This window comes from Drosophila persimilis, unplaced genomic scaffold, assembly GCF_003286085.1.
Source record: "Drosophila persimilis strain 14011-0111.01,24,50 unplaced genomic scaffold, DperRS2 tig00000579-arrow-pilon, whole genome shotgun sequence".
Taxonomy (NCBI): Eukaryota; Metazoa; Arthropoda; class Insecta; order Diptera; family Drosophilidae; genus Drosophila; species Drosophila persimilis.
The window spans coordinates 2,493,305-2,513,613 of NW_020825322.1; the positions used below are offsets into that span (position 1 = coordinate 2,493,305).

The 20,309-nt window shown below is 39.4% G+C and overlaps 3 protein-coding genes across 3 annotated transcripts; all 3 read right to left on the reverse strand.

The window, feature by feature from the left end:
• Nucleotides 1-2,656: 2,656 nt before the first annotated feature.
• On the reverse strand, nucleotides 2,657-4,166 carry LOC113566147 (hepatoma-derived growth factor-like). The gene is made up of 3 exons (XM_026990496.1): nucleotides 3,752-4,166; nucleotides 2,910-3,685; nucleotides 2,657-2,854 (listed from the first exon to the last, which is right to left on the reverse strand). Exons 1-2 carry the CDS (start codon nucleotides 4,100-4,102, stop codon nucleotides 2,933-2,935), a joined length of 1,104 nt encoding a protein of 367 aa, XP_026846297.1. The 5' UTR covers nucleotides 4,103-4,166; the 3' UTR covers nucleotides 2,657-2,854; nucleotides 2,910-2,932.
• Nucleotides 4,167-11,400: 7,234 nt separating this feature from the next.
• Nucleotides 11,401-12,911, reverse strand: LOC113566149 (hepatoma-derived growth factor-like). The gene is made up of 3 exons (XM_026990498.1): nucleotides 12,496-12,911; nucleotides 11,654-12,429; nucleotides 11,401-11,598 (listed from the first exon to the last, which is right to left on the reverse strand). Exons 1-2 carry the CDS (start codon nucleotides 12,844-12,846, stop codon nucleotides 11,677-11,679), a joined length of 1,104 nt encoding a protein of 367 aa, XP_026846299.1. The 5' UTR covers nucleotides 12,847-12,911; the 3' UTR covers nucleotides 11,401-11,598; nucleotides 11,654-11,676.
• Nucleotides 12,912-16,567: 3,656 nt separating this feature from the next.
• On the reverse strand, nucleotides 16,568-18,035 carry LOC113566152 (hepatoma-derived growth factor-like). Its single transcript, XM_026990501.1, has 3 exons — nucleotides 17,619-18,035; nucleotides 16,777-17,552; nucleotides 16,568-16,721 (listed from the first exon to the last, which is right to left on the reverse strand). The coding sequence occupies exons 1-2, from the start codon at nucleotides 17,967-17,969 to the stop codon at nucleotides 16,800-16,802; spliced, it is 1,104 nt and encodes a 367-aa protein (XP_026846302.1). The 5' UTR covers nucleotides 17,970-18,035; the 3' UTR covers nucleotides 16,568-16,721; nucleotides 16,777-16,799.
• Between the last annotated feature and the right edge of the window lie 2,274 nt (nucleotides 18,036-20,309).

A 20,309-nucleotide genomic window follows, 5' to 3' on the forward strand; every position in this document is an offset into this window, starting at 1 on the left:
GTTCTTTATCTCCTAGAAATGAATAAATTGAATATCAATATAACCGGCTCCTTAATTAGATTCAATTTATCTTCATTATTGCATTTTTCTAGCCGCCTTTTCATCGACGAAAATAAGAATATATCTGTTTCATCGAAATCACCGATAGTACCCTTGATGGTTGTCTTTGACACTTCTAATTGTATGAATTGCGAACACACACAGAACGCCAGAGCTCGTGGTCATGATAAGATTGGTCCTCGTAGCGTTTGCTTGGATTGGAGCAAACGTCAACAATCTTCTGTTGATGTACTTGGCCGCTCTTCTCATTGCCATTTGGACTGGTCTGCATGGTAAACACGTCAAGATCATCAGCCGGAAAACTGAATATATTCTCCAGGGAGACTGTAGCGATTCTGCAGCACTTGGATATGAAGCGAACCTAGAACGAATGTTTCCGCTCAACAACAACCACTTAACAATTACTTATTACTAATTACATACAGGCTTCGATCCATTCAATTTTGAAATTCAATAAAACGCAAAATCGCTAAAATTCCACGAACTAAAACATGGTGTACGGGTCTTATGACTAGCAACTAATATTCAGAATGGCTCGTATGTATTTGAACATGGTAATGATGTTCCATAAAAAATGTTCCATACAGTTTATAAAAATAATGATACATTTTCTGGTATATGAATAATGAAGATATGTATGATTTCCTGTCATGGATTTTGTACATTTTTTTATTTGAGTCGCTGGATCTCATAAAGAGCTTTCGAATGCATTGAATTTCAATTGTTTATGAATAAAATGTACAAATAACACAAGCAGCAGGTTGACGAAGACTGACTCAAGTGTTGCAGCATGCGTACTTGCTGGTACAGAATCGTGCGTTACCCAACACTGGTGGCGGATGGCTCTGGAACTTTCTGGAAGATATTGGTAAAAGAAGAAATCGATTGAGTGTCCACATTTGTGAGTAGTTTTTTATGATATACTCTTAGCCGTAATTAAATAAAGTATCGTTTTAGGACGACCCATTCGCCAACCGTTTTTGTGTTCCTCACCGGCGTTTTTGTGCCGGGCTCAATAAAAGCGCCCATTGCCTACCGTCACGTCAACTGGAACCCACGAGATGTCTTCAATGAAACAGCTAAGCAGCTATTTTGCCATTTTGCGAAGCTGCTGAATGTTAAAGATGTAGTTGCCAGAGGTCCAGACGGATGAAGTGCGCCTGTCACGCGCAGCCGTTGCTCAGCTCATGGCGCGGAGCCACCGCTTTTCTACAGATTGCTGAAGACGCTATGGAGAAAGGCATGCAATCTCGCAGCTCATGGCTTATAATATAAGGCTCTTCATGTATGATACCCAGAAGAACAACTTTATCCATTGGCACACATTTGATCGATACATAAAGGACTAAAGGAACATGTATGTACATTTTTGTTCAATCTATTCGTTTTTAAAGAGATTGACAAACATATTCCATGTCCATCAATGATATACGAGAATGGCAGCTCCCAGGAGAAACTCAACAAGATATTTCCCACTCTAAAAAGGATCCGAGTCAGTCGCATAATGATAGACTTGTGCGGGGAAATCCAAAGGAATGGTAATCAAAGGTATTTTCCCTTTACGCATCTCCCTGCTGCACTGCATGTCCACCATTTCGCGGGCAAAGAGACCCTGCTCCAGGTGACGCTCTCTTGGCGTTATGTGCAGCATTATGGCGATATGTGTTATGTGGCGAATTCTGGAAGCTGTTGGAGAAGGGAATTAGCCTCAAGCATCTATTTATTACCTGTTTATCCGCTGAGCTATTGACTCAACTGCCTTCTTACTCGTTGCAGATTTTTGCCAGTCTTATGGCAGCTGGGAAATGATTACATGGACTGTTGCAAGCGTGGAGCTGCTTTGGCATACCCTTGCCAGACAGAGAGGCCTGACTGATTAAAAGCCAGAAAGCAGGAGACGCTCTTAGGATGCTGTGTTGGTCACAGGAATACCTGAAAGTATACCGAAGGTGGCCATAGGTCAAACCTCTTTAAACGGCCATCGAAATCGATGTTGTGTAGAAGCAAAGGCTATAGGCTATAGGTCAAACGCATAAAACCCAAATTTAATAAAAAAGGCACCGTCAATGTCTTAAAACAGTCTTAACTGTCTTAACTTAATACATTAGAAGATTGATGTACATCTTAGAGAGCTGAGCTATATGGGCATCGGTTTCTGAAGTATAGTGCATTTCTTGGAGCACCATTAGCAACGATATCGTGGAACTGTGACTCTCCGGAACGGAACGGAGCTCGTTGAAAGCCATTTCGATTCTAGTTATTTGTGCCTTTTTTCTTAAATCAGATTCCTAAGTGGATTATGTATTGTACATACAAGCAACAGTTTTTCCTTTTCGCGGATAAATCGCAAGGAGAAGGCCATGCGCTCCAAGAAGGAGAGACGCTAGGGGAATATTGCATTGGAGAGTCTGCGGAGTATGCACAGATCGGTAGGAGAGAGCCTCCGATGGGCTAATCCCGACGAACAACTTGGCTAAAAGCGTTAGGAAAACTCAAGGAAGGCGCAAAAGAGTAAAGGAAAGATGCAGTTCGAAACATTAGGCGCGAGACAAACCAGACCCAGAACCAGACCCGAACAGATTTAAATGCAAGCATGTACCATCCATAGCTTTATTTATTGTTAATCAAACACATTGTACTTCGTATGTGGATTAGAGTTAATTGGTTCGGCGGGATGTTGATGGTCCATCGTCTAAACTAAGTCAAATAAGGAACTTGATATTCATGTGCATGTTGTGGTAATTTTGTGAAGTTAGCAATAGAAGTTTGCCCTTTGGGAAATCGTCTTTTTGGGCTGTGAAACAAATAAATTAAAAAAAATATCATATTAATTTGTCGGAGGCTTTTACCTTTAATTGAATGGTTTGTTTTCCTATTCTTTAGCGGGAGCTGGGGTATTCCCTTGTTTGGCTTCAACGAGGTTGTAGTACGTGGCTTCGTCCATGGCGTTGCGTAGATTTGGATTGATGTTTTTAGTGTTGGCCTTGTAAATTTTGACCTCATTGCAGAAATCTGGCCAGAAGTCTTCCCCCTCAGCTAAGTTGAGCACCGTTTGGAAGCGCTCGTAAATGATCGTGGCCTTTTGACGAATGATTTTGGCCTGTGCATTGAACGCAGCCTCATCGGAGGCGTCCATCTTCCAGACATTCAAATTTCCCACATATCGTCGCATCGAACGGATCGTTTCCACACTTTGTGGATTACGCAGCAGCATTAGCTTGGTCACATCCAATTTTTTTAATAGCTTCAGGTTCGTAAAGCAACGGCTCACATTAGCTCGACGCTGGTTCAAGCAGCAGCGGACCACTGCGGTTAGCTGAATTAAGTCCCGCTCTATAAACATAGCTGTCTCCTGTTTTTTGATCTCCTCTCGTAGTTTCACTTCTTCCTGCTTGGTCGTCTCGTTGGAAGAGGGTTCAGCGACGACACGTCCTGGAAGCGATCTGGGATCTTTTTGTCCTGACAACAACTGGAGCTTCAGTAGATTGGCCTCTTTACGCGACTCATCCATCCAGGACTGCTCCGCAGCGGCATTTTCAAATCTCTTCGGCTTGTTGTAGTTGATGTTGATGCCGAAGACTTTGGATGGAGGCATATACAGCAACAGCATATCATTTTCTTTATTCTGTGTCGAAAACATTTTGTATTTTGAATTGTATTCTAAATTGTCTTCTTGAACTGATTTACTTACGTTTGCTGGGTGTGATTGCTTTTGGTTGTTTGCAGTTTCTTGTTGCACAGTGGTCGCCTTCTCGGCCACTTCATCAATTGCAATCATAGCCCTGCGGAAATCGGCTTGCTTCAGGTGATGTTCAGTGGAATACTCTTCCTTAAGCTTGAGGTATGGCGTGAGGTTTTTCAGTAGTATGTAGCCGATCTGTCCCGAGCCATAAAAGCTCACAGTGTACTGCTTCTTCCTATTAACATCATGGGTAATCACCGCCGGCCATGGTTTGTAGCCCCGCACTTTGGCAAACACCAAATCGCCAATTTTGAACGATTTGCTAGTTTCTTGCTTAGCCATTTTCGATAAAGAATTCATCTTGCTTTACACACGTTTGTCTCTGTTAATCACAATCACAATCTCGACGTGACGAATGGAATGCTTGGGGAGGTTTTTTATGTCCGGCTCTCAAAAAATCGTTATCGTTTCTCTGCCACTATCCCGATTAATCCGAGTTTGTTTCATCCGCTGTTTTCATCATTGAGGAATGTGGAAAAAGGAAAATTAAAAGCTTGCATTTCAAAGATAATTTTAATTTATATTTTTTATACATATAATCAAGGTCTGGTGCATAACACACCTATCAGTATATAATAACTAACATTTATACAGGCGTTTTCCGTAAAGTCCAAGGATGTTTTGTGAACATAAATAAAATAAAAACATAAAATAAAAGCTTATTTCAGTGGGAAAACATAGAAGTATTTCCCTTTTTTCCTTCTGTTCCAATTTAATATTTTTATTTTTCTTATTAGCTCTGTATTATATGTAAAAAAAAGTTTTGGATCGTCGTCGTCCGATATTTGACTCATATCGGCGCGAGCAAGCAATACATTTACTATCAGTGGAAACGAAACAAAATTTCAAAATATGTTTGGCTGTTTTATAACAGCGATTGTGCTATTTTAATAATTCTCGTATTTATAATGCTAATATATGCCTGACCTTCTGACTTCACTGACTGCCTAAGCAGGTGTTTTCTAATTGCACAATTCCCTTTTCATTGTCTACGAGCTCTCATGCAAGAAACGAACACACACGTTAGAGCCTTGGCTGTAATTCTTTTGTCCTCTTTCTCCCCTAGATCTAGATTTCCATACGTACCCACAGATGAAAGACTTAAGCTTAGTACTGCGTGGCAGCCGGTGTGACCAGATGTGCATGCTCTACGGTTACACTGTTATGTATTTGCTTACAAATAAAACCAGTTAAAATTCAAATATTGTATGAAAAGAAGCCGGAATTTACTATTTGTGGGTGCTGCAGGACGACAATGTACTGCGAAATCTCCTCAGTATTGGATAAAACCGTTCTTACATAACATAAATCCAATAAACATGTTCTTTATCTCCTAGAAATGAATAAATTTAATATCAATATAACCGGCTCCTTAATTAGATTCAATTTGTCTTCATTATTGCATTTTTCTAGCCGCCTTTTCATCGACGAAAATAAGAATATATCTGTTTCATCGAAATCACCGATAGTACCCTTGATGGTTGTCTTTGACTCTTCTAATTGTATGAATTGCGAACACACACAGAACGCCAGAGCTCGTGGTCATGATAAGCTTGGTCCTCGTAGCGTTTGCTTGGATTGGAGCAAGCGTCAACAATCTTCTGTTGATGTACTTGGCCGCTCTTCTCATTGCCATTTGGACTGGTCTGCATGGTAAAGACGTCAAGATCATCAGCCGGAAAACTGAATATATTCTCCAGGGAGACTGTAGCGATTCTGCAGCACTTGGATATGAAGCGAACCTAGAACGAATGTTTCCGCTCAACAACAACCACTTAACAATTACTTATCACTAATTACATACAGCCTTCGATCCATTCAATTTTGAAATTCAATAAAACGCAAAATCGCTAAAATTCCACGAACTAAAACATGGTGTACGGGTCTTATGACTAGCAACTAATATTCAGAATGGCTCGTATGTATATGAACATGGTAATGATGTTCCATAAAAAATGTTCCATACAGTTTATAAAAATAATGATACATTTTCTGGTATATGAATAATGAAGATATGTATGATTTCCTGTCATGGATTTTGTACATTTTTTTATTTGAGTCGCTGGATCTCATAAAGAGCTTTCGAATGCATTGAATTCCAATTGTTTATAAATAAAAAGTACAAATAACACAAGCAGCAGGTTGACGAAGACTGACTCAAGTGTTGCAGCATGCGTACAAGCTGGTACAGAATCGTGCGTTACCCAACACTGGTGGCGGATGGCTCTGGAACTTTCTGGAAGATATTGGTAAAAGAAGAAATCGATTGAGTGTCCACATTTGTGAGTAGGTTTTTATGATATACTCTTAGCCGTAATTAAATAAAGTATCGTTTTAGGACGACCCATTGGCCAACCGTTTGTGTGCTCCTCACCGGCGTTTTTGTGCCGGGCTCAATAAAAGCGCCCATTGCCTACCGTCACGTCAACTGGAACCCACGAGATGTCTTCAATGTATATAAATAAAAAATATAAATAAGTTGAATTATGAACCATTAGCAAATTATGATATATCCGAAATAAATAATGAAACTAGAACGAACGATGTTATATCAAAGTTATCAAAAAAATTTTCCAAAACTATTTAATAAACAATTAAAAGAACTTTGTTGTAACTACGCAGACATATTCGGACTTGATACCGAATCAATAACAACCAATAATTTTTACAAGCAGAAACTAAGATTAAAAGATAATGAACCTGTATATATAAAAAATTATAGAAATCCTCATAGTCAAAAAGACGAAATCCAAGCTCAAGTCGATAAACTAATCAAAGATAGAATAGTTGAACCGTCAGCCTCAGAATACAACAGTCCACTTTTACTAGTACCAAAGAAATCCATAGACAACAAAAAGAAAAAATGGCGATTAGTAGTTGACTATCGCCAAATTAATAAAAAATTACTATCCGATAAATTTCCACTTCCTAGGATCGATGATATCTTGGATCAACTAGGAAGAGCAAAATATTTCTCTTGCCTTGACTTAATGTCAGGATTCCATCAGATTGAGCTAGACGAAAACTCTAGAGATATAACATCCTTTTCAACGAGCAACGGCTCTTATCGCTTCACGCGATTACCATTTGGTTTGAAAATAGCTCCCAATTCATTCCAAAGAATGATGACTATCGCATTCTCTGGACTTGAACCATCACAAGCATTCCTCTATATGGATGACTTAATAGTAATCGGTTGTTCCGAAAAACACATGCTTAACAATTTAATTAGTGTTTTTGACATGTGTAGGAAACACAACTTGAAACTACATCCTGAAAAATGTTCATTTTTCATGCATGAAGTCACATTTTTGGGCCACAAATGCACAGATAAGGGAATCTTACCAGATGACAAAAAGTTTGACGTCATATTAAATTATCCAGTCCCACATGACTCTGATAGCGCTAGACGTTTTATAGCATTTTGTAATTACTACAGACGATTCATCAAAAATTTCGCCGATTATTCTAGGCATATAACAAGATTAAATAAAAAGGAATGTTCCATTTGAATGGACTAATGACTGTCAAAATGCATTTGAATATCTTAAAGCTCAATTAATAAAGCCTACTCTGTTACAATATCCAGATTTTACGAAAGAATTTTGTATAATCACAGATGCTAGTAAGCAAGCCTGTGGTGCAGTGCTAACACAAGCCCACAACGGGACTCAACTCCCAATAGCTTACGCATCGAGAGCATTTACCAAAGGAGAAAGTAACAAAAGTACGACGGAACAAGAGTTAACAGCTATTTATTGGGCAATCACCAAATTTAGACCCTATGTCTACGGAACTCATTTCATAGTAAAAACAGACCATAGACCACTAACATTTTTGTTTTCAATGACAAACCCCAGTTCTAAATTAGCGCGTATGAGACTTGAATTAGAGGAGTATAATTTTACTGTAGAGTACCTAAGAGGCAAAGATAATTTTGTAGCCGATGCATTGTCACGGATAACAATATCTGAACTAAAAGACATACAAAATAAAGTCCTGAAAGTCACTACCAGGTATCAAAGTAGACAAAAATTCTGCGCAGAAAACAACAAAGTAGAGATGCCAAAGCAATCTACCGAAACAGCTTCTCAGCCCAACGTATACGAAGTCATTAATAATGACGAAGTACGTAAAGTAGTGACCTTGCATATAAAGGATATGCTATGTTTCTTTAAACATGGTAAGAAAATTATAGCAAGAATTGATATTGGAGATTTATATACTAATAATGGAAATATTGACTTAGGACAACTATTTCCAAGGCTAGAAAAAGAAGCCGGTATATTAAAAATCAGCCAATTGAAAATGGCACCGTGGGAAAATATCTTTGAAAAGGTTTCAATAGATAATTTCAAAATTATGGGCAATAAAATATTGAAAACATTGAGAGTAGCGCTACTCAACCCGGTGACCACATTAACAAATGTTAAAGAGAAAGAAGCTATATTGTCTACACTACATGATGATCCAGTACAAGGAGGTCACACAGGCATTGCAAAAACCTTGGCCAAGTTCAAAAGACATTATTACTGGAAAGGTATGACTCGCGATATAACAGAGCACATCCGGAAATGTCAGAAATGTCAAAAAGCAAAAACAACAACAAATATAAAGACCCCTTTAACAATTACAGAAACCCCGATGAAGGCTTTTGACAGAGTGATAGTGGATACAATTGGTCCACTACCCAAGTCAGAAAAAGGCAATGAATATGCAGTCACGCTCATATGTGACTTGACTAAATATCTAGTTGCTATACCTGTCGCAAATAAAAGCGCAGCAACCGTTGCAACGGCAATATTTGAATCATTTATTCTCAAGTACGGTCCAATGAAGACGTTCATTTCGGACATGGGAACGGAATATAAAAATTCAATTATAAACGATTTGTGCAAATATTTAAAAATAAAAAATATAACATCAACTGCACACCATCATCAAACTGTTGGAACAATAGAAAGGAGCCACAGAACATTTAACGAATACATACGATCCTATATATCAGTAAATAAAACTGATTGGGACGTATGGCTTCCATATTTTGTTTATTGTTTCAATACAACCCCCTCTATGGCACATAATTATTGTCCATATGAGTTAGTATTTGGTAAGACTAATAATCTACCAAAATATTTTGATAGCATAAGTAATATAGAACCTATATATAACATAGAAGACTACGCTAAAGAAAGTAGATATAGATTAGAAGTAGCATACAAAAGAGCAAGAAATATGCTCGAGTTAAATAAACGGAAAAATAAGGAAATTTATGATTTAAAAACTAGGAACATAACGCTATCAATAGGAGATAAAGTTCTACTAAAAAACGAAGTAGGCCATAAGCTAGATCTTAAATACACAGGGCCCTATATAGTTGAAAAAATCGAAGATAATGATAATATAGTTATTTCCGGAAATAAGAATAAAAAAAAAACAGTTCACAAAGATAGGTTAAAATTTTTTAATTCATAACAGACACAAAATAAAACAAAAAAAAAATACAAAAAAAAAATTTAATTATACAAGATGTGCAAAAAGATATGTATACACAAAAAAAAAAAAACATTAAATACATTACAAATACAAAAAATCCTCAAATAAAAATTTTTTTTTATATATATAAAATAAATTTAAGTAAAATAACTACATTTAATTACGTTATTTTTCAAAAGGAGGGAGATGTAGTATGTGCATATATTGAGTGTACACTGTACCCAATGGTTAACAATAAATGTATCAGCAACACATTGTTGCAGTACACAAACAAAACCACTTCAAGTGAGCGTGCAATATGATCGCCGCTTATGCGCTAAGCTAAGTCAGCATTCCCACGCTGACCACTTGAAGCATATATATATACACATATGTACATACGGCTCTTGCCCTCTCGATTATGCTGATAAGACAAATATGTATGAAGCCGCTCCGCTGTTGGCGTAACCGGCAGCGCAGCTATGCGGTCTGATTTATAAGAATAAATTCAATAAAGATATTCTAAAAACCGAAGTCAAACGGCACAGACGTGCCAGTGTTATAATTGTAATATTGACATATTACATGGCGACCGTGACAGGATAGCTAAGCAGCTATTTTGCCATTTTGCGAAGCTGCTGAATGTTAAAGATGTAGTTGCCAGAGGTCCAGACGGATGAAGTGAGCCTGTCACGCGCAGCCGTTGCTCAGCTCATGGCGCGGAGCCACCGCTTTTCTACAGATTGCTGAAGACGCTATGGAGAAAGGTATGCAATCTCGCAGCTCATGGCTTATAATATAAGGCTCTTCATGTATGATACCCAGAAGAACAACTTTATCCATTGGCACACATTTGATCGATACATAAAGGACTAAAGGAACATGTATGTACATTTTTGTTCAATCTATTCGTTTTTAAAGAGATTGACAAACATATTCCATGTCCATCAATGATATACGAGAATGGCAGCTCCCAGGAGAAACTCAACAAGATATTTCCCACTCTAAAAAGGATCCGAGTCAGTCGCATAATGATAGACTTGTGCGGGGAAATCCAAAGGAATGGTAATCAAAGGTATTTTCCCTTTACGCATCACCCTGCTGCACTGCATGTCCACCATTTCGCGAGCAAAGAGACCCTGCTCCAGGTGACGCTCTCTTGGCGTTATGTGCAGCATTATGGCGATATGTGTTATGTGGCGAATTCTGGAAGCTGTTGGAAAAGGGAATTAGCCTCAAGCATCTATTTATTACCTGTTTATCCGCTGAGCTATTGACTCAACTGCCTTCTTACTCGTTGCAGATTTTTGCCAGTCTTATGGCAGCTGGGAAATGATTACATGGACTGTTGCAAGCGTGGAGCTGCTTTGGCATACCCTTGCCAGACAGAGAGGCCTGACTGATTAAAAGCCAGAAAGCAGGAGACGCTCTTAGGATGCTGTGTTGGTCACAGGAATACCTGAAAGTATACCGAAGGTGGCCATAGGTCAAACCTCTTTAAACGGCCATCGAAATCGATGTTGTGTAGAAGCAAAGGCTATAGGCTATAGGTCAAACGCATAAAACCCAAATTTAATAAAAAAGGCACCGTCAATGTCTTAAAACAGTCTTAACTGTCTTAACTTAATACATTAGAAGATTGATGTACATCTTAGAGAGCTGAGCTATATGGGCATCGGTTTCTGAAGTATAGTGCATTTCTTGGAGCACCATTAGCAACGATATCGTGGAACTGTGACTCTCCGGAACGGAACGGAGCTCGTTGAAAGCCATTTCGATTCTAGTTATTTGTGCCTTTTTTCTTAAATCAGATTCCTAAGTGGATTATGTATTGTATATACAAGCAACAGTTTTTCCTTTTCGCGGATAAATCGCAAGGAGAAGGCCATGCGCTCCAAGAAGGAGAGACGCTAGGGGAATATTGCATTGGAGAGTCTGCGGAGTATGCACAGATCGGTAGGAGAGAGCCTCCGATTGGCTAATCCCGACGAACAACTTGGCTAAAAGCGTTAGGAAAACTCAAGGAAGGCGCAAAAGAGTAAAGGAAAGATGCAGTTCGAAACATTAGGCGCGAGACAAACCAGACCCAGAACCAGACCCGAACAGATTTAAATGCAAGCATGTACCATCCATAGCTTTATTTATTGTTAATCAAACACATTGTACTTCGTATGTGGATTAGAGTTAATTGGTTCGGCGGGATGTTGATGGTCCATCGTCTAAACTAAGTCAAATAAGGAACTTGATATTCATGTGCATGTTGTGGTAATTTTGTGAAGTTAGCAATAGAAGTTTGCCCTTTGGGAAATCGTCTTTTTGGGCTGTGAAACAAATAAATTAAAAAAAATATCATATTAATTTGTCGGAGGCTTTTACCTTTAATTGAATGGTTTGTTTTCCTATTCTTTAGCGGAAGCTGGGGTATTCCCTTGTTTGGCTTCAACGAGGTTGTAGTACGTGGCTTCGTCCATGGCGTTGCGTAGATTTGGATTGATGTTTTTAGTGTTGGCCTTGTAAATTTTGACCTCATTGCAGAAATCTGGCCAGAAGTCTTCCCCCTCAGCTAAGTTGAGCACCGTTTGGAAGCGCTCGTAAATGATCGTGGCCTTTTGACGAATGATTTTGGCCTGTGCATTGAACGCAGCCTCATCGGAGGCGTCCATCTTCCAGACATTCAAATTTCCCACATATCGTCGCATCGAACGGATCGTTTCCACACTTTGTGGATTACGCAGCAGCATTAGCTTGGTCACATCCAATTTTTTTAATAGCTTCAGGTTCGTAAAGCAACGGCTCACATTAGCTCGACGCTGGTTCAAGCAGCAGCGGACCACTGCGGTTAGCTGAATTAAGTTCCGCTCTATAAACATAGCTGTCTCCTGTTTTTTGATCTCCTCTCGTAGTTTCACTTCTTCCTGCTTGGTCGTCTCGTTGGAAGAGGGTTCAGCGACGACACGTCCTGGAAGCGATCTGGGATCTTTTTGTCCTGACAACAACTGGAGCTTCAGTAGATTGGCCTCTTTACGCGACTCATCCATCCAGGACTGCTCCGCAGCGGCATTTTCAAATCTCTTCGGCTTGTTGTAGTTGATGTTGATGCCGAAGACTTTGGATGGAGGCATATACAGCAACAGCATATCATTTTCTTTATTCTGTGTCGAAAACATTTTGTATTTTGAATTGAATTCTAAATTGTCTTCTTGAACTGATTTACTTACGTTTGCTGGGTGTGATTGCTTTTGGTTGTTTGCAGTTTCTTGTTGCACAGTGGTCGCCTTCTCGGCCACTTCATCAATTGCAATCATAGCCCTGCGGAAATCGGCTTGCTTCAGGTGATGTTCAGTGGAATACTCTTCCTTAAGCTTGAGGTATGGCGTGAGGTTTTTCAGTAGTATGTAGCCGATCTGTCCCGAGCCATAAAAGCTCACAGTGTACTGCTTCTTCCTATTAACATCATGGGTAATCACCGCCGGCCATGGTTTGTAGCCGCGCACTTTGGCAAACACCAAATCGCCAACTTTGAACGATTTGCTAGTTTCTTGCTTAGCCATTTTCGATAAAGAATTCATCTTGCTTTACACACGTTTGTCTCTGTTAATCACAATCACAATCTCGACGTGACGAATGGAATGCTTGGGGAGGTTTTTTATGTCCGGCTCTCAAAAAATCGTTATCGTTTCTCTGCCACTATCCCGATTAATCCGAGTTTGTTTCATCCGCTGTTTTCATCATTGAGGAATGTGGAAAAAGGAAAATTAAAAGCTTGCATTTCAAAGATAATTTTAATTTATATTTTTTATACATATAATCAAGGTCTGGTGCATAACACACCTATCAGTATATAATAACTAACATTTATACAGGCGTTTTCCGTAAAGTCCTAGGATGTTTTGTGAACATAAATAAAATAAAAACATAAAATAAAAGCTTATTTCAGTGGGAAAACATAGAAGTATTTCCCTTTTTTCCTTCTGTTCCAATTTAATATTTTTATTTTTCTTATTAGCTCTGTATTATATGTAAAAAAAAGTTTTGGATCGTCGTCGTCCGATATTTGACTCATATCGGCGCGAGCAAGCAATACATTTACTATCAGTGGAAACGAAACAAAATTTCAAAATATGTTTGGCTGTTTTATAACAGCGATTGTGCTATTTTAATAATTCTCGTATTTATAATGCTAATATATGCCTGACCTTCTGACTTCACTGACTGCCTAAGCAGGTGTTTTCTAATTGCACAATTCCCTTTTCATTGTCTACGAGCTCTCATGCAAGAAACGAACACACACGTTAGAGCCTTGGCTGTAATTCTTTTGTCCTCTTTCTCCCCTAGATCTAGATTTCCATACGTACCCACAGATGAAAGACTTAAGCTTAGTACTGCGTGGCAGCCGGTGTGACCAGATGTGCATGCTCTAAGGTTACACTGTTATGTATTTGCTTACAAATAAAACCAGTTAAAATTCAAATATTGTATGAAAAGAAGCCGGAATTTACTATTTGTGGGTGCTGCAGGACGACAATGTACTGCGAAATCTCCTCAGTATTGGATAAAACCGTTCTTACATAACATAAATCCAATAAACATGTTCTTTATCTCCTAGAAATGAATAAATTAAATATCAATATAACCGGCTCCTTAATTAGATTCAATTTGTCTTCATTATTGCATTTTTCTAGCCGCCTTTTCATCGACGAAAATAAGAATATATCTGTTTCATCGAAATCACCGATAGTACCCTTGATGGTTGTCTTTGACACTTCTAATTGTATGAATTGCGAACACACACAGAACGCCAGAGCTCGTGGTCATGATAAGCTTGGTCCTCGTAGCGTTTGCTTGGATTGGAGCAAACGTCAACAATCTTCTGTTGATGTACTTGGCCGCTCTTCTCATTGCCATTTGGACTGGTCTGCATGGTAAACACGTCAAGATCATCAGCCGGAAAACTGAATATATTCTCCAGGGAGACTGTAGCGATTCTGCAGCACTTGGATATGAAGCGAACCTAGAACGAATGTTTCCGCTCAACAACAACCACTTAACAATTACTTATTACTAATTACATACAGGCTTCGATCCATTCAATTTTGAAATTCAATAAAACGCAAAATCGCTAAAATTCCACGAACTAAAACATGGTGTACGGGTCTTATGACTAGCAACTAATATTCAGAATGGCTCGTATGTATATGAACATGGTAATGATGTTCCATAAAAAATGTTCCATACAGTTTATAAAAATAATGATACATTTTCTGGTATATGAATAATGAAGATATGTATGATTTCCTGTCATGGATTTTGTACATTTTTTTATTTGAGTCGCTGGATCTCATAAAGAGCTTTCGAATGCATTGAATTTCAATTGTTTATGAATAAAATGTACAAATAACACAAGCAGCAGGTTGACGAAGACTGACTCAAGTGTTGCAGCATGCGTACAAGCTGGTACAGAATCGTGCGTTACCCAACACTGGTGGCGGATGGCTCTGGAACTTTCTGGAAGATATTGGTAAAAGAAGAAATCGATTGAGTGTCCACATTTGTGAGTAGTTTTTTATGATATACTCTAAGCCGTAATTAAATAAAGTATCGTTTTAGGACGACCCATTGGCCAACCGTTTGTGTGTTCCTCACCGGCGTTTTTGTGCCGGGCTCAATAAAAGCGCCCATTGCCTACCGTCACGTCAACTGGAACCCACGAGATGTCTTCAATGAAACAGCTAAGCAGCTATTTTGCCATTTTGCGAAGCTGCTGAATGTTAAAGATGTAGTTGCCAGAGGTCCAGACGGATGAAGTGCGCCTGTCACGCGCAGCCGTTGCTCAGCTCATGGCGCGGAGCCACCGCTTTTCTACAGATTGCTGAAGACGCTATGGAGAAAGGCATGCAATCTCGCAGCTCATGGCTTATAATATAAGGCTCTTCATGTATGATACCCAGAAGAACAACTTTATCCATTGGCACACATTTGATCGATACATAAAGGACTAAAGGAACATGTATGTACATTTTTGTTCAATCTATTCGTTTTTAAAGAGATTGACAAACATATTCCATGTCCATCAATGATATACGAGAATGGCAGCTCCCAGGAGAAACTCAACAAGATATTTCCCACTCTAAAAAGGATCCGAGTCAGTCGCATAATGATAGACTTGTGCGGGGAAATCCAAAGGAATGGTAATCAAAGGTATTTTCCCTTTACGCATCACCCTGCTGCACTGCATGTCCACCATTTCGCGAGCAAAGAGACCCTGCTCCAGGTGACGCTCTCTTGGCGTTATGTGCAGCATTATGGCGATATGTGTTATGTGGCGAATTCTGGAAGCTGTTGGAGAAGGGAATTAGCCTCAAGCATCTATTTATTACCTGTTTATCCGCTGAGCTATTGACTCAACTGCCTTCTTACTCGTTGCAGATTTTTGCCAGTCTTATGGCAGCTGGGAAATGATTACATGGACTGTTGCAAGCGTGGAGCTGCTTTGGCATACCCTTGCCAGACAGAGAGGCCTGACTGATTAAAAGCCAGAAAGCAGGAGACGCTCTTAGGATGCTGTGTTGGTCACAGGAATACCTGAAAGTATACCGAAGGTGGCCATAGGTCAAACCTCTTTAAACGGCCATCGAAATCGATGTTGTGTAGAAGCAAAGGCTATAGGCTATAGGTCAAACGCATAAAACCCAAATTTAATAAAAAAGGCACCGTCAATGTCTTAAAACAGTCTTAACTGTCTTAACTTAATACATTAGAAGATTGATGTACATCTTAGAGAGCTGAGCTATATGGGCATCGGTTTCTGAAGTATAGTGCATTTCTTGGAGCACCATTAGCAACGATATCGTGGAACTGTGACTCTCCGGAACGGAACGGAGCTCGTTGAAAGCCATTTCGATTCTAGTTATTTGTGCCTTTTTTCTTAAATCAGATTCCTAAGTGGATTATGTATTGTATATACAAGCAACAGTTTTTCCTTTTCGCGGATAAATCGCAAGGAGAAGGCCATGCGCTCCAAGAAGGAGAGACGCTAGGGGAATATTGCATTGGAGAGTCTGCGGAGTATGCACAGATCGGTAGGAGAGAGCCTCCGATTGGCTAATCCCGACGAACAACTTGGCTAAAAGCGTTAGGAAAACTCAAGGAAGGCGCAAAAGAGTAAAGGAAAGATGCAGTTCGAAACATTAGGCGCGAGACAAACCAGACCCAGAACCAGACCCGAACAGATTTAAATGCAAGCATGTACCATCCATAGCTTTTTTTATTGTTAATCAAACACATTGTACTTCGTATGTGGATTAGAGTTAATTGGTTCGGCGGGATGTTGATGGTCCATCGTCTAAACTAAGTCAAATAAGGAACTTGATATTCATGTGCATGTTGTGGTAATTTTGTGAAGTTAGCAATAGAAGTTTGCCCTTTGGGAAATCGTCTTTTTGGGCTGTGAAACAAATAAATTAAAAAAAATATCATATTAATTTGTCGGAGGCTTTTACCTTTAATTGAATGGTTTGTTTTCCTATTCTTTAGCGGGAGCTGGGGTATTCCCTTGTTTGGCTTCAACGAGGTTGTAGTACGTGGCTTCGTCCATGGCGTTGCGTAGATTTGGATTGATGTTTTTAGTGTTGGCCTTGTAAATTTTGACCTCATTGCAGAAATCTGGCCAGAAATCTTCCCCCTCAGCTAAGTTGAGCACCGTTTGGAAGCGCTCGTAAATGATCGTGGCCTTTTGACGAATGATTTTGGCCTGTGCATTGAACGCAGCCTCATCGGAGGCGTCCATCTTCCAGACATTCAAATTTCCCAAATATCGTCGCATCGAACGGATCGTTTCCACACTTTGTGGATTACGCAGCAGCATTAGCTTGGTCACATCCAATTTTTTTAATAGCTTCAGGTTCGTAAAGCAACGGCTCACATTAGCTCGACGCTGGTTCAAGCAGCAGCGGACCACTGCGGTTAGCTGAATTAAGTCCCGCTCTATAAACATAGCTGTCTCCTGTTTTTTGATCTCCTCTCGTAGTTTCACTTCTTCCTGCTTGGTCGTCTCGTTGGAAGAGGGTTCAGCGACGAGACGTCCTGGAAGCGATCTGGGATCTTTTTGTCCTGACAACAACTGGAGCTTCAGTAGATTGGCCTCTTTACGCGACTCATCCATCCAGGACTGCTCCGCAGCGGCATTTTCAAATCTCTTCGGCTTGTTGTAGTTGATGTTGATGCCGAAGACTTTGGATGGAGGCATATACAGCAACAGCATATCATTTTCTTTATTCTGTGTCGAAAACATTTTGTATTTTGAATTGTATTCTAAATTGTCTTCATGAACTGATTTACTTACGTTTGCTGGGTGTGATTGCTTTTGGTTGTTTGCAGTTTCTTGTTGCACAGTGGTCGCCTTCTCGGCCACTTCATCAATTGCAATCATAGCCCTGCGGAAATCGGCTTGCTTCAGGTGATGTTCAGTGGAATACTCTTCCTTAAGCTTGAGGTATGGCGTGAGGTTTTTCAGTAGTATGTAGCCGATCTGTCCCGAGCCATAAAAGCTCACAGTGTACTGCTTCTTCCTATTAACATCATGGGTAATCACCGCCGGCCATGGTTTGTAGCCGCGCACTTTGGCAAACACCAAATCGCCAACTTTGAACGATTTGCTAGTTTCTTGCTTAGCCATTTTCGATAAAGAATTCATCTTGCTTTACACACGTTTGTCTCTGTTAATCACAATCACAATCTCGACGTGACGAATGGAATGCTTGGGGAGGTTTTTTATGTCCGGCTCTCAAAAAATCGTTATCGTTTCTCTGCCACTATCCCGATTAATCCGAGTTTGTTTCATCCGCTGTTTTCATCATTGAGGAATGTGGAAAAAGGAAAATTAAAAGCTTGCATTTCAAAGATAATTTTAATTTATATTTTTTATACATATAATCAAGGTCTGGTGCATAACACACCTATCAGTATATAATAACTAACATTTATACAGGCGTTTTCCGTAAAGTCCTAGGATGTTTTGTGAACATAAATAAAATAAAAACATAAAATAAAAGCTTATTTCAGTGGGAAAACATAGAAGTACTTCCCTTTTTTCCTTCTGTTCCAATTTAATATTTTTATTTTTCTTATTAGCTCTGTATTATATGTAAAAAAAAGTTTTGGATCGTCGTCGTCCGATATTTGACTCATATCGGCGCGAGCAAGCAATACATTTACTATCAGTGGAAACGAAACAAAATTTCAAAATATGTTTGGCTGTTTTATAACAGCGATTGTGCTATTTTAATAATTCTCGTATTTATAATGCTAATATATGCCTGACCTTCTGACTTCACTGACTGCCTAAGCAGGTGTTTTCTAATTGCACAATTCCCTTTTCATTGTCTGTGAGCTCTCATGCAAGAAACGAACACACACGTTAGAGCCTTGGCTGTAATTCTTTTGTCCTCTTTCTCCCCTAGATCTAGATTTCCATACGTACCCACAGATGAAAGACTTAAGCTTAGTACTGCGTGGCAGCCGGTGTGACCAGATGTGCATGCTCTAAGGTTACACTGTTATGTATTTGCTTACAAATAAAACCAGTTAAAATTCAAATATTGTATGAAAAGAAGCCGGAATTTACTATTTGTGGGTGCTGCAGGACGACAATGTACTGCGAAATCTCCTCAGTATTGGATAAAACCGTTCTTACATAACATAAATCCAATAAACATGTTCTTTATCTCCTAGAAATGAATAAATTAAATATCAATATAACCGGCTCCTTAATTAGATTCAATTTGTCTTCATTATTGCATTTTTCTAGCCGCCTTTTCATCGACGAAAATAAGAATATATCTGTTTCATCGAAATCACCGATAGTACCCTTGATGGTTGTCTTTGACACTTCTAATTGTATGAATTGCGAACACACACAGAACGCCAGAGCTCGTGGTCATGATAAGCTTGGTCCTCGTAGCGTTTGCTTGGATTGGAGCAAACGTCAACAATCTTCTGTTGATGTACTTGGCCGCTCTTCTCATTGCCATTTGGACTGGTCTGCATGGTAAACACGTCAAGATCATCAGCCGGAAAACTGAATATATTCTCCAGGGAGACTGTAGCGATTCTGCAGCACTTGGATATGAAGCGAACCTAGAACGAATGTTTCCGCTCAACAACAACCACTTAACAATTACTTATTACTAATTACATACAGGCTTCGATCCATTCAATTTTGAAATTCAATAAAACGCAAAATCGCTAAAATTCCACGAACTAAAACATGGTGTACGGGTCTTATGACTAGCAACTAATATTCAGAATGGCTCGTATGTATATGAACATGGTAATGATGTTCCATAAAAAATGTTCCATACAGTTTATAAAAATAATGATACATTTTCTGGTATATGAATAATGAAGATATGTATGATTTCCTGTCATGGATTTTGTACATTTTTTTATTTGAGTCGCTGGATCTCATAAAGAGCTTTCGAATGCATTGAATTTCAATTGTTTATGAATAAAATGTACAAATAACACAAGCAGCAGGTTGACGAAGACTGACTCAAGTGTTGCAGCATGCGTACAAGCTGGTACAGAATCGTGCGTTACCCAACACTGGTGGCGGATGGCTCTGGAACTTTCTGGAAGATATTGGTAAAAGAAGAAATCGATTGAGTGTCCACATTTGTGAGTAGTTTTTTATGATATACTCTAAGCCGTAATTAAATAAAGTATCGTTTTAGGACGACCCATTGGCCAACCGTTTGTGTGTTCCTCACCGGCGTTTTTGTGCCGGGCTCAATAAAAGCGCCCATTGCCTACCGTCACGTCAACTGGAACCCACGAGATGTCTTCAATGAAACAGCTAAGCAGCTATTTTGCCATTTTGCGAAGCTGCTGAATGTTAAAGATGTAGTTGCCAGAGGTCCAGACGGATGAAGTGCGCCTGTCACGCGCAGCCGTTGCTCAGCTCATGGCGCGGAGCCACCGCTTTTCTACAGATTGCTGAAGACGCTATGGAGAAAGGCATGCAATCTCGCAGCTC